This window comes from Bombus terrestris, chromosome 4 (assembly GCF_910591885.1).
Source record: "Bombus terrestris chromosome 4, iyBomTerr1.2, whole genome shotgun sequence".
Lineage (NCBI taxonomy): Eukaryota > Metazoa > Arthropoda > Insecta > Hymenoptera > Apidae > Bombus > Bombus terrestris.
The window spans coordinates 12,481,648-12,494,486 of record NC_063272.1 but is presented as its reverse complement, the minus strand read 5'-3'; the positions used below and the strand labels follow the sequence as shown (position 1 = coordinate 12,494,486).

The following is a 12,839-nucleotide window of genomic DNA, read 5'->3' as shown; positions in this document are numbered from 1 at the left end:
TGCAAATTTTAAATGAAAGCAACTGTGTGACAAAACAAAAATAGAGGCCTATTCATTACTTGCACCACATCGAGTTCCGTCACGACAAAGCATCTTTCACACTTCACAGCGTGCTTCTGCATTTCAAAAAGACCGACAAAACATCAAAGTAGTTCATTTCTTACCTTGCGTGCCCCGTTCCTTTTTCTTCCGCCGCAGTCTCCTCTTTTGCACTTTCTCCTTGTAATTAGATGACGAAGAATCGTCGCAACCCGCCGCTTTCTGTTTCTCCGCTATCTTCTTCGCCTCCTCCTGCCTCTTTATCAGCAGCTCGTACACTCTCTTAAAGTAATCTCTAGCAATGTCCTCGTTCGATTTGTTCGTTAACACGCCTCCACTATTCGAACAGTCAGTATTATCAGCAGATTGTTCATCGAGATTTCCTTTCGAATCGCTTCGCTCCATGGATTGCCCCAAAGATGGCAATTCCTCGCTACCATCCACGATCTTAAATGTGTCACTTTTCTTCACGTTCGACCGGGTGTATAACTCCTTATAGTCATTGAAGGCCTTCTTGGGAATTGTGCTGTAACCACAATCCGGAGAATTCACGTTAGATGAATTAGTTTCATGATTCTTCGCTTGAACCTTCGCTAATATATGATTCCTAGACGTGTCGGGCTTCTTATCAACAACCAGATAATTTTCCTGTAAACTGGTACTTGGCCTATCATTGACAGAGTCGTTGAAAGCGTCGTTAGAAATCACAGTGAACGAATTGCCCAAGTTAACCCGACCATCACCCGAAGTTCCTTGATTCTCGGGACTATTTCCTTGTTTCAGTAATGGATTCAAGCAATTCTGCAAGTTCTGACAGATTTTGCAATTTTTAAAAGAACACAGATCCGTCTGAAGATCTTTCCATCTCGGTTTACTCATAAAGTCTTCCTCTTTGACTTCTCTGGCGTCTGATTCGCGATGCTGTCTCTCATGCTTCTTTCTCTCCTTGTACTGGCGCCAGGACTCTTCAACGGTGTCCTGGCACCCGACACGCCTCGGAGGATTCTCCTGCTCCGAGTCCAGGCTGCCTCCCATCTGGCCCAGCAACACGTCGCTCCTCGTTTTTCGGTAGAGCTTCCGTTTCTCCGCGGGCTCCCTCGTTTGGGAACTTTGTCGACGATTCGTGCCAGTTGTTTCCGTGGCCTCGAGGATCGTCTCGCTCCTGGAACGTCGGTACGCTTTTTGCCCGAACGAATCTTTGGAACGCGACCTGTCGGCCCTCAACGATCTCTCCCTCTCGATCTGCCTGCTACTGCCCGCTTTCTGCCTGTCCTTCTGAAGAATCTCAGGATCGAACCTGATGACGCTCGTCTCGCTGCGCACCTTTCGGGTACGATAACCTCGCGGATCCTCCGGTTGTCTGTAATCCGAGTACCTCTTCTGAATTCCAACGCCTGGACGCGTGTTGCTCCGACTCAAACTCCTCGACTGTTCCAGTTCCATCCTCTGTTGAATCTTCCTTCTCAGAAACGATCTCACCCTTTCTAGCTCTTCGTTCTTAATCTTCCTACTGACGTTAGTGTCTTCCGGTTTCAAAGTCTCGTCAGAAGCTTCGTGCGATTCGTTGTCCACAGAATTGTTCTCATCGTTGCGTCCTCTTTTGCTTCTCACATCTTCCTCCCTAATTGCTTCTCTGAGACGGGTCAAACCGTCTTTGATCCTCTGACTAAGAATCTCATCGTCGTTCTCATTAATTTTTAATTGTGGGTCCTCGTTAGGTTCTTCTTCCTCCACGTGCACCAATCTTGGCAGAGTCTCGCTATGACTCCTCAGATAAGCCTTCACCTTCTTACACCTCTCCTTGGCGATCTCCTCGGCACTCTTTCCCACGGTATTCTTATTTCTTAGGTCGTCTATAATTTGCTGTCTTAGATAATCTCCTATGGAATACCTTTTCGAATTTGCCTTCTCGTCGCTCTCTCTCGACGCGCTCTCGCAACCACCAGAATGTCTACTCTTCTTTTTCTTCTCCTTCTCCTTCACCGTGACCTCGCTTTTTGATTTCCGCGGTTTGTAGCCAAATTGAACAGACCCAAACTTCGTACTGAATCCGTCCACGTTCCTGTTCCCTTGAGCAGGAAGCGCAATCGTCGAAGACGTGGAGGAAGATGAAAAGGACGAAGGAACGGTAGAAGGTTTCTCGCTTGTGGATCTGCTGCTTGGAAACTCCTCGTGCGAGCTGAGACCCTCACGAAAAGAGCCTCTGGCCCGCTGCGCTGTTCGTCCAGTCGTCTCGACCAGGAGACGGCCATCCTTGTCCAACAGCTGGATGACAGGAAGCTTGTCCGCGGACGTGGTCAGCTCCCACTCCCAGTGGAGCGGCTTGTCCAGCTTCAATCTGATGATCGGTTCCGTAGGTTCATTGGAAGACGAAGAATCCGGATTGACCAGGCTCGACGACGACGTGGCTGTTATAATCGGGTGAGCGTTCTTCATGTTTCCGGTTCTCGCGCTCTCGTGCACAAGCCAAGGCAGTTTTCGTTCTTGCGCCGCGCCGAGTTCGATCACCTCCGCAGCTCGAGGGCCACCGTAAACTTTTCGTCCCCCTTAACGATTTCAACGAAACGATCACCACGATGTTTGGACCCAGTTGACTTTTAACTTACAGGATGATGTTTCGATATTTTTAACCATATACGGGAAATTTCAATTAGTTTGGTTCTTATCGATTGTATGATGGATTAACGTGATTCCTATCGATCAATTCTTTTGATTGTGTAATCGATTAACGCGATTTTTGTCACTCGACTCTCTTGATTATACGATTTATTAACGTGATTTTTCTCGTTTGATTTTTACTTTGTAAGGAGCTTCCTTAATTTTGTTATTTCGCGGTTAAATTTAAAAGATTTTTAATTTTCCAACCTTATTTTTGTTCTATGGTTACATTTAAATGACTTTCATTTTGTAGAGGACTTCTTCTTACAGCCAAATGTAGTGACTTTTTCTTCCTGGGGGCTTCCTTTTCTTTCTATTTTTACTTTATAGCCAATTTTAAATGATCTATTTTTATTTTGAAATCAAGTTTACGTGAAATCTTTACTTACTGTACGCATTGATTTATATCAGAATTTTAATATAACTTGTTCTTATTTTTGAAAATTAAGGAATAAAAGCTCGTCACCTCGTGGAAGTATCGGTATGCTCTTTTTTCTTCGATGAAGAATATTTACAGGAATACCAAGCTCGATAGTGGGCAAAAATTAGCAAACATTTATACTGGCGAAAATTCTTTTTCGTATTATACTCGATCATTGATTTCGATTGGAATATACGCGTAACGGAGCCAAGATTTATATTTCCACAACTCGAAGCTGAATATCAATATTCAAATGTTCATTTAGACAGTTATCGATGTATGTATGAATATTTCTTCGCCATAACACGCAAATATTTGTACGTATAGAGAAATATTTTCAAAATGAAATGCAGTTATTTTGATCGAGCACCGTTGCAGCCACAAACTTCAAAATTGTTGCTAGTTCTTCCAAACGAATACTTGAAACACGCCCAATACAGCTTCTAGATCCTCGAGAAATATATACCAACATTCACCGATGTATTCACATCGTCCTACATCTTGCTATGTTTTTCATTCTTCGTACATATAATATTTCTCCTTTTATTTGAAAATTATTTATGAATTAAATTTCAATTTCAATCTCACTTTTACCCGTCCTTTAACTGAATTTTACCTTCTAATTAAAAACTGTTTTCAGATTAATCCTCTGTTTGAATTTCACTTTGCTTTTCACCATAAAATATACTTATTTTTACTTAAAAATTGTATCAGAATTAAACATTGGATATCATCTCTGTATCTTACGGTATTCCCATTTTAATCTGAAAATTATTTAGTAATTTAATTTCTCCACCTTACGGCTTCCTCTTTTTATTTCAGATTTATTTTAAAATCAAACTTTCACATTTATTTATACATATATATATATATTTATTTCAATATGAATACATATATATATATATATATATATATTTCTCTCGTTAAATATCCTTTAAAAATTAAATAAATAATTATCTTCCATTTCGATCTTCGAAAAATGAAATGTTGATTGAAGACGAAAATATGTTCGTCACGTAGAAAACACTAGATCACTTGTTTACTTTACTACCATTCCGCTTAATCAATCGATCGATATATCAAAGATCGATAGCACGATCAAACATCGTTTCATATTCGTTCACGTTTGCTTGTTCACCGATCCACGTTTCGATCTGCAAGTTACTCCAGTTGCTCGCAGACGCAACCAGCATGATATCCGGCGCGCATGAAACGCGATCGAGAATTATTGTTCAATGGCGAATCGAACGGATGCGCGTTACGTCGCTTATGTAACAGCCGACCTCAGATGTTTGGCAGCTTGTCAGAATCGAGGGAGTCTGACTTTGGGATGTTTTCGAAACCGCTTCATATCGTATTCACTATCCTCTGTTTCGTTATATTTGCGTTTATTAATCACGAATCAGCTCGCGAGTTCTCCTTGCACGAAGAACGAGCGTCAAGACTTTGGAGTGCTGCTTGTTCCCTCTTGAGAAACAGGAAACACGTCTGTGTGAAGCTATAGAAGAATAGTTTTTCGTAGCTTCTAAGAGGAAACCATGACAGAAAAAGTGAACGAATGTGGTCTGCTGCGAACTTTTAACGATGGTTTTACAATTGTTAACACTTAGATGCACGTTTCAACGAAAACCCTTTAATTTGTTACGTACATTCGTAAGAAAGTAATATTTTGGACGCTGAATTTTGAAATATCGTTAAATATATTCAAGTACCGTAGCGGCTTTATTATAACTATTTTTAAATTTTACAACGATATTGACGTTGCTCGTGAATATTTTATCGTAATTAGAATTAACTTTAAGAAATAACCGTGTAAAAAACTTTCAGTCGCTCAAAACTTGCATAAACGTAATGACACAGTTTGCGCACCGTGTGATCACACGTTGCGTTACGTCCTACATAACGTTAATGCAGTATAACTATAGTATCGATCCACGGTACATGCTATGTTCCAATATAGAATCGCGATGTCATTCAATTCAAAAGGGCAACTTATTTCCCAACTTCACGGCACAACATCCACTTTCAACGAAACTAGCACAAACCGAACGAAGACCGGAACATATGTAACTACAATCCAAAGCCAACTACCTTCTAGAAATTTCCTAAAAACTCAGATATGATGTCACGAGTAACTAAAGCGGAGCAAGTCCAGCACGACGTTGCGCGAGGAGACATTGAAATAGACGTCTGGCAAGAACCTTGCAACGTTCGCCGTTGGTCCATCGGAACTGTCGACGAGAAGAAATGGTGGTTCGCGGCGGACGCCAAACCACGCGTGTTTACAAGCAGCCGGTTATAAATAATCACGCGTGAAATCGCGGTTGGTGCCGAGATTTTTCCAACGGGATCGGCTAAGCTCTCGATCTCGTCTTTCCCGATCCCTCTTTCCGCTTCGTTTCCCCATGCTCGTTTAATACACCCACGCGTTCCAGGAAAGGAGCCTCGTTTCCGAAACGATTCGACCGAATCGCTAAGCAAATATCGCGGCCGGAACAACGGGAGCTCGATCTCGGGGCAAGATCAATAAACGAGAAAGCGAACTCCGTTAGGGAAAGGGACCAACGAGTGGAAGCTCGTGGAAACGAGGTTGGTTTCCTTCTTCGAGGTACGCGTCCACTCGGACGCACAGTAAACTATTTCTCGCAAGTAGACACTGATCTGATACTGACTCGGGTAGTCGTCCTCAACGCAGTATCCACTTGAGAGAGGTGCTCGAGAGAGAGAGAGAGGAGAGAGAGGAAGAGAGAGAGAGAGAGAGAGCTGCAGGCGATAGTTTTATTCTTAAGTACCTTCGCTAAACTGGCTTCACGATTGCAACAGCGCTAACCACCACCGAAGACCAAGGTGTGTCCCGGTTTCCATCGAGAACTTACCGCGAGCCACTGTGATACCTACATATCTCAAAATATCTCGGAAGACATAGCTGGTGGCCCGTCGGAAACGAAAAACTCGCTGCCATACCACTCGCAGCTGCTATCCCGTCGTGCTCGTCGATTCTTGACAAACGGCCAACCGTGTTCAGGTAAACGTCAGCGAGTCTCCTGATCGAGCGGAACGACGAGGACAGACAGTGAGTCGGAAAAATGAAGAAATTGGGGACAATAGAACTCTACTTAGTTGCTCATCTATTCGTGTTAATGAGAGGACATAGCTCCATACTTGTAGTTATTGCTTTGTGTGAAAGGGGATTATTTAAATATCGCGTCGCTTGTTCTACGGAAATATGGATCAATTATTGTAATTTAAAAATAAATAATAATAATAATAAATAATAATATCAATGTTTGTAGAGCAATCGTGATTATTTCTTCAATAATAATAATAATAATAACGTTTGTAGAGGAGTTAAAGTGGTTCACGAAGCACTCGAACACTTATCACAGAATATTTTATGAATATGTTATGTGCATTATGCGACATTTCTTGAAATTTCACGAATGCTGTAATGAGGCGCGATTATCGTGATGATAATAGTAAAATTTGAAATCAATTGGAAAATGTACATGGAAATTGCAAGACTACACGCGAAACTACACTTAATGAAAAATTAGTATACGGCATAAATAGTAGTTTTAAACATACAATTAGTGTTAAAAGTGGTTTCGTTACATATCGTGACTTATTAAAATATGTATAGTGCATAAATACTTTGATGATATTTACAAAGAGTATGCTTGCAATAAAAGTACTGTAACTTCTATATATATTTTTTCAGACACGCTTCAAAGTTTATGAAATCACGATAACCGTGTCTCGTGCTAACGAGATTTGAAAATGTTTGTATAATAGGTATACTATGCATAAAATATTTCTAAGGGTATTCGAATACTCCCATGAACCACTATGCACTTATTACAACTAAATTTTAGATGGGTTCAAATGATGGATGATGATAGGTTAACACGTGACAACGAATGATTGATCTTCAGCTGATTAAATTCATTTATCTGAATGGAAAGCTGTAGATAGCGAGAGAGTGGATGAATCACTACAATAAGAGGTTTGGCTGCATGAACTTGTCGTGGAGGTGTTGCGTTATTTTGCGTTATTTTGGAAGGTTGGATCCTGGCAGGAAATAGAGCCTTTGATTTACAAACTTTAAAGAGAAAGTCCAAGTACGAATTCCCATCTTCGAATATAAGACTTGTCTTGATAAACCTTTATATTGACGATAAACGATCATTATTTATAAACGTCTATTAACTTAAAAAAATGGAAACTGTTTACATTTTAACCTATTTAATATTCAGGTCATTCGCGCATAAAGAGTATACAGTATACCGTGAAGGGAATACATTGAACGACCTAGTAAATTACAAAATATCTGTCACACCAATTACAATCTAATTCCCCATAAATGTCTCCTTCAGACAAGTAATACAATATTCCGCAACAGTACAGAACTAGTTCGGAGCTACAAAAAATACTAGCATACCGTCGTATTTATTCCAGCATTTACATAGTAATTAATAAATAACTGATAATTAATAAACGATAATCAATCAGATTCGAGTATATTAAATTTCGTATCATTCGGTGGTACTTCTCATGTTACTATAAAAATTTGATATCTACTACGAAAATGAACTGTACGAAATCTGATGAAAGAAGACGCTTCGTTTGCAAAAATAATGTCGCTTGCCAATACTTTTTGTAGCCATTCTATTTATACCACAAGAGGTCTAGATATACTAAATAGAGTTCTACTTTGTATGGAGGCAGGCGCGAAATCGGAAATCGTGCGTGGAATTACTATTGCGTGAACGCGAGGATAGCGCACGGCTCGCGACTGGTTGCGTTCGCGGTTGCAAGTTCGTTCGTTGGATCGATCGATCGATCGTTATCTCGGCTGAGACATCGCGTGCTCGATCCTCGTGCGACTCGCGTACGAGCCAGCCGCGGATTCACTGAAGCGGCCGCACGGCTGCGTCGCGGCAGCAGCGTGTAAACCCACGCCGCCGTCATGCCGATCTTAAAATAAATCCCGCGGGATCGAATGAATAGGATGCGGGAATGCCAACACGTGGGATGTGTCACGAATATCATTCGACCGCACACTCCAGCACGCTCCGGTCCTCGTACCAGGTGCCAGGTATGCGCGAGACAACGCAACGTGCGATCGTCAGTCGGTTGGATTCTCTATGGCGCATTTCCATTGCAAGCTTGGAATTTTAAGGTGAATCGTAAGATGTATTTCGTCATAACGTCGCCGGCGAGTCATTTTCCGAAGAGAAATTCATTTCTGTTTGTCTTTGGATTTGGATTGGTAAAATTTATCACGTCAGATGTAGAATGTGAATCACAGTGAAAAGTAACGGTATGCTATTGTATCATATTAGCAGACTGTGTATTTTTATGCAAACTAATATTTTCGAGAATGTAATTAAAGAAGTAGGATCTTGGTAAAATATTGTTTTACTTGAAAAGGAATATATATACTGTGGATTGTTTTACCTAGAGAGCACTATGCTTCAGATATTTTATATATTTTTGCATATGTGTGCATCTTGCGCAATTTAACACTTTGGAATTTAAATTAAACGCGTAAAAAACCGAAATCTAATTATGAGGTCCGATTAAATATCTTATTATTTAAAAGTACGTTCGTATGGCTACAAAAATTTCATACTATGAAAGTGAAATGTAAAATCTGATGATAACGAAGCTTCTTTGGAAAATACGAGTATAAGCCAACCATTTTAATAGTAACTGCAATTCTCACTTAGTATATTCAAGTCGCTTATTGCATAAAGTATACAATACAAATTAAACCTACTTAAAGAAACCTTAAATGAAACCCTTAGCGATTTAACAAATATTAAAAATACATATTCGCGAGAATTTAAGCTACTTCGCTAAAAACATTCACATCGTTAAGAACACAAACCACTCGTGTTAGAAATTCCATACTGATGTTCTATCAAAAGTTTTGTCGGAAATTTCCAACTGTACATAACGCGAGACTTGCAGCCATTGGAAAGCTCACCTAGGCGACTCACCCGAGGGATATGACATTGCTTGCCAAGATAAAGCCGACTGCACGATAGCTATGGAACATTTGCTTACTTTCGATCATGACCAAGTGCAACGATGTGTGGGTATAGGTTTACACACGCGCGCGTTTCGCGGTCCTCCACGGCCTATGGAAATAAAGCGTTCAATTTATTGCGACCGCGAATGTCGCGTTTGATTTTGGTGCATCGGAACGCTACCATTGAATCTTGGTCCTTGTTGACTCTTCACGTGCTTGAATTGTTTCCCAAGATTGTTTGTTTACCATACATTGAATCTTTTGCGTTTATTGTAAGGATATATTTGCCTTTGTAAGTGGATTTAAAATTGAGACGTTCTGGAATAGAATTCGTAATACGCAGTCAGTCACAAAAGCCTAGTACACACCTTCTAAATATAGGATTATTGCCATAGAAATGTCTATGAATTTTGTTGGCACGTTAAGACACATAATAAGTTTTCAATATTGCGTCCGGAAAGCGATATCTAGAAGATGTTCAAGAATTTTAAATAATATTTGGTATGAGAGTATAAGTAAAAGATAGTACGATACGTAAGCACTATTATGTAGTTGTATAATATTGCTTGACATTCTTTAAAATATTACTTTTGAAACATAAGATGAAAAATCTAGCTGACTGGAAATTTCTACATGCCACTGTAACGCAATTTATCCGTTTTCACCTTTCTTAAGATGAAAGGATTAAAGAGATATAAAATAGAGTATTATAGAATTTACACATGCCTAATATATCTATATGAAATCACCAAAATAGTAGGCTTAATGTTATGTTAATATCTTGTAGATTCCCTAATCATACAAGTAACAATAATCTCTCTGGCGTTGACTAAATCGGAAGTTTTGTGATTTTTTATGGTAAATAATTTTTTGACACGACGTTTTTCAGCTTCTGCGTCAAGTCAAACACAAAATTCGGTGTACGAAGATTTTCGTGACTGATTGTAGATTATAAATATACACATGTAATTATGAGGTATGACTGATTATTGACAGAAATTAAATGGAAAGCGATGAGATTGATCTGCTGGTATACTAGAATTTTCATCATTCCAACTAATCACGATACACGTTGTTCAAATAGCAAATACAATTTTATTTTCATATGGAGAAAAATCATTTATTTAAGTGTTACAATATTTTCCATTTTCTACTGTTAACCGATTATTCTAATTTTTTCCAATTTTTTCCGAAATTATGTCGCAAATATAACATGATCAAATATTACATTCAAAATGCTTGGGTTTTTCCTGGTTTTAGACGGCGCCTACCCTCGGCAGAGGAAAAGTTGATCTTACGTGTATTATTAGAATCGTATGACCCAATGAATCTTCTAATTTTAGGACTAATTACACGCGTGACTGGCCATTAATCGATCGCAAGGAACGTTAATGGTCGTTCCATTTACGCAAGGTTTATGCAAAACGTGAGTCAGACATCGGGATAATGCAATTGCCAAAAATTTCCACTCTGACACAAGTCATGTTCTTGCTCATCTTTACAATCGCGGACTGCGTAATAAGAAAGCACATTCTTAAAAAAAAAAAAAAAAAACGTGGATTGAAACATAGTTCTGAAAGTTTCTAGTGAACGAAGCATATTAGTAAGTGGTTGCATTTAAGCACGAACATGCAAATTAAAAATTTAACGAATATCGTAATTTTTTGCAGGAAATGGAAACAATATAACAGATTGACGTGGGTTGAAATAATAAAAATTGGAACGATAACACTTTCATGCTCGAAATAAGAAAGGATACTATTTCCACGTTGACAAAAGTCCCTTTCTTTGTTATCGTAAACGAATCGATGTTGCGCGCGGATATAAGATTTCTCTGTGATTTCCGCATTTCTCGTTTACTCAGCTCTGGAATATCCTACCGAGGCAAGGAACATTTTAAATTACATGAAAATATCGAACAATTGCAGTCCACAGTGCAATCAGTTGTGTCAATCTGAATATCTCGAATTACGATTGACTCATTATTATTTTGTCCGTTTTCAAGTGCCATGTTATTTATATTATTTACATTTATTATTCCTAGTTTCTGTATACCATCGCTTCAAATTTTTTATTTTCAACAAATAATTTCCGTCAAATATTTCGAATCTATTTGTAAGGTAGAATTTTTCAATTTATACCATCTTATAAATAACAAGCAATTTCCAACGAAAATTGTTCGACATTTTTCTCAATTTTGTTACGCAGCAGGTGTTCCAATAAAATTCAAAGGTCGTTTGTTGTAGCATAGAAAATAATAATTTATTCAGCGTTCAGCGGAAATATAAACGTACAGTGTACTGCAGGGAAATATTTCTCTCGAAATGAACATAAAGTGTCGACTATACTTTAACAGCGAATGACTCTATCTGCGTACAATGAGGCATCGTTGGTACACGCACCTGTTTCATCCGCTACGCTATCACCTTTGTCATCCCCTACACGTTATAAAACAGTAATAAGTTGTTCGTATACGTCTGGAAAAAACGTATTTCAGGAGGTTAATCAGTAAATTCTTGTAAACTTTGATCCGCGATTCTGTTCCCTAAAAAACGAAATTATCTCGGTCTCGAGCGTTTTCGTGCTTCACACACACGAATGTACAATAGATTCTATGCGCGTGCTTTCGTACTATTTTCCCCTGAATGTACAATTCACCTCGTGTTTATTTTTTCCTTTTTCCCGTCTTCTTCTTTTATCTTTAAATCCGAACCATATTGTTTCAACCAGCCAGAACAAATTCGCACGATTCTGCTTTAGATTCGCGCCTCATGTTGAGTCAAATGAATGGAACTTACGTTACTTTGCATTGATTACACTGTTCCCCGAGCAAATATTTCAGACTAATGTAACTCGATCGATACTTTTAGTGTGCACGCAATGGTCGCCTGTATTTTCTATTCTGATAGAATATTGACTTTACTGCAATTGATTATTTTGTATTATTTAGTTAATAACAATTTTCAATGCAAAATTCCATCGATTCAAATATCGTGTTATTGCAATGTCTGACTTTCGATGTTTTAACGGCGCCGAATTTTATCCATTCAAATATCGTGATTACGGTTATTATAATTTTTTATTCATAAATATTCGAATGATACTTATTCGACAGCTTTGTGATTTGCACACGAAGATCAGAAAAGGAAAGCACGATAGATTCATTTTTGTCGATTTTCTGATTTTCATTTTCATTTCCGCTTTTTCGACAGCTTTATTCTGCCACTGTTCCATAAAGAACGCAAAATATAGTTTATTACATCTTCTTTAGCGATAATAAACTTGCTTGGAAAAACAAACTGATACCTTAATGCTAAAAAGAATTTTATGGAAATATCGTTCTTTACAATAGAACAATTTGTATGCAATAGCTTTCTAAAAATATTCGCAAATATTTTTGGAACTTTATTCGTGAATGATTGACGTTTCCAATTTGTCATTTCCAATTTGTTCTGTTATTTTTTGCAGATATGTACATTCTATTCATTTAACGATCATACAATAATGACCATTTCATTTGACTGAACATTTTTATCGAACGCTGTCGTTTGCAACATGCACGCAAACCTGTATACAAATCTAAAACTCGTGACTCGATAAACGTGGCAAAGTATTCGTAGTAAGAAATGGTACTACTATGCAACATATTATAATCAATTATACAAAAAAAAAAAAAAAAATCATTAT

At 38.5% G+C, this 12,839-nt stretch overlaps 1 protein-coding gene across 1 annotated transcript in view; it reads right to left on the bottom strand.

Moving 5' to 3' along the window:
* Positions 1–3,899, bottom strand: part of LOC100651991 — a 232,738-nt gene extending 228,839 nt beyond the window's left edge. Inside the window, exon 1 of the mRNA XM_020862917.2 lies at positions 165–3,899. Coding sequence (XP_020718576.2) covers positions 165–2,475 — 2,311 coding nt within the window. The 5' untranslated portion in view covers positions 2,476–3,899. The remainder of the gene's footprint in view (positions 1–164) is intronic.
* Positions 3,900–12,839: the final 8,940 nt, after the last annotated feature.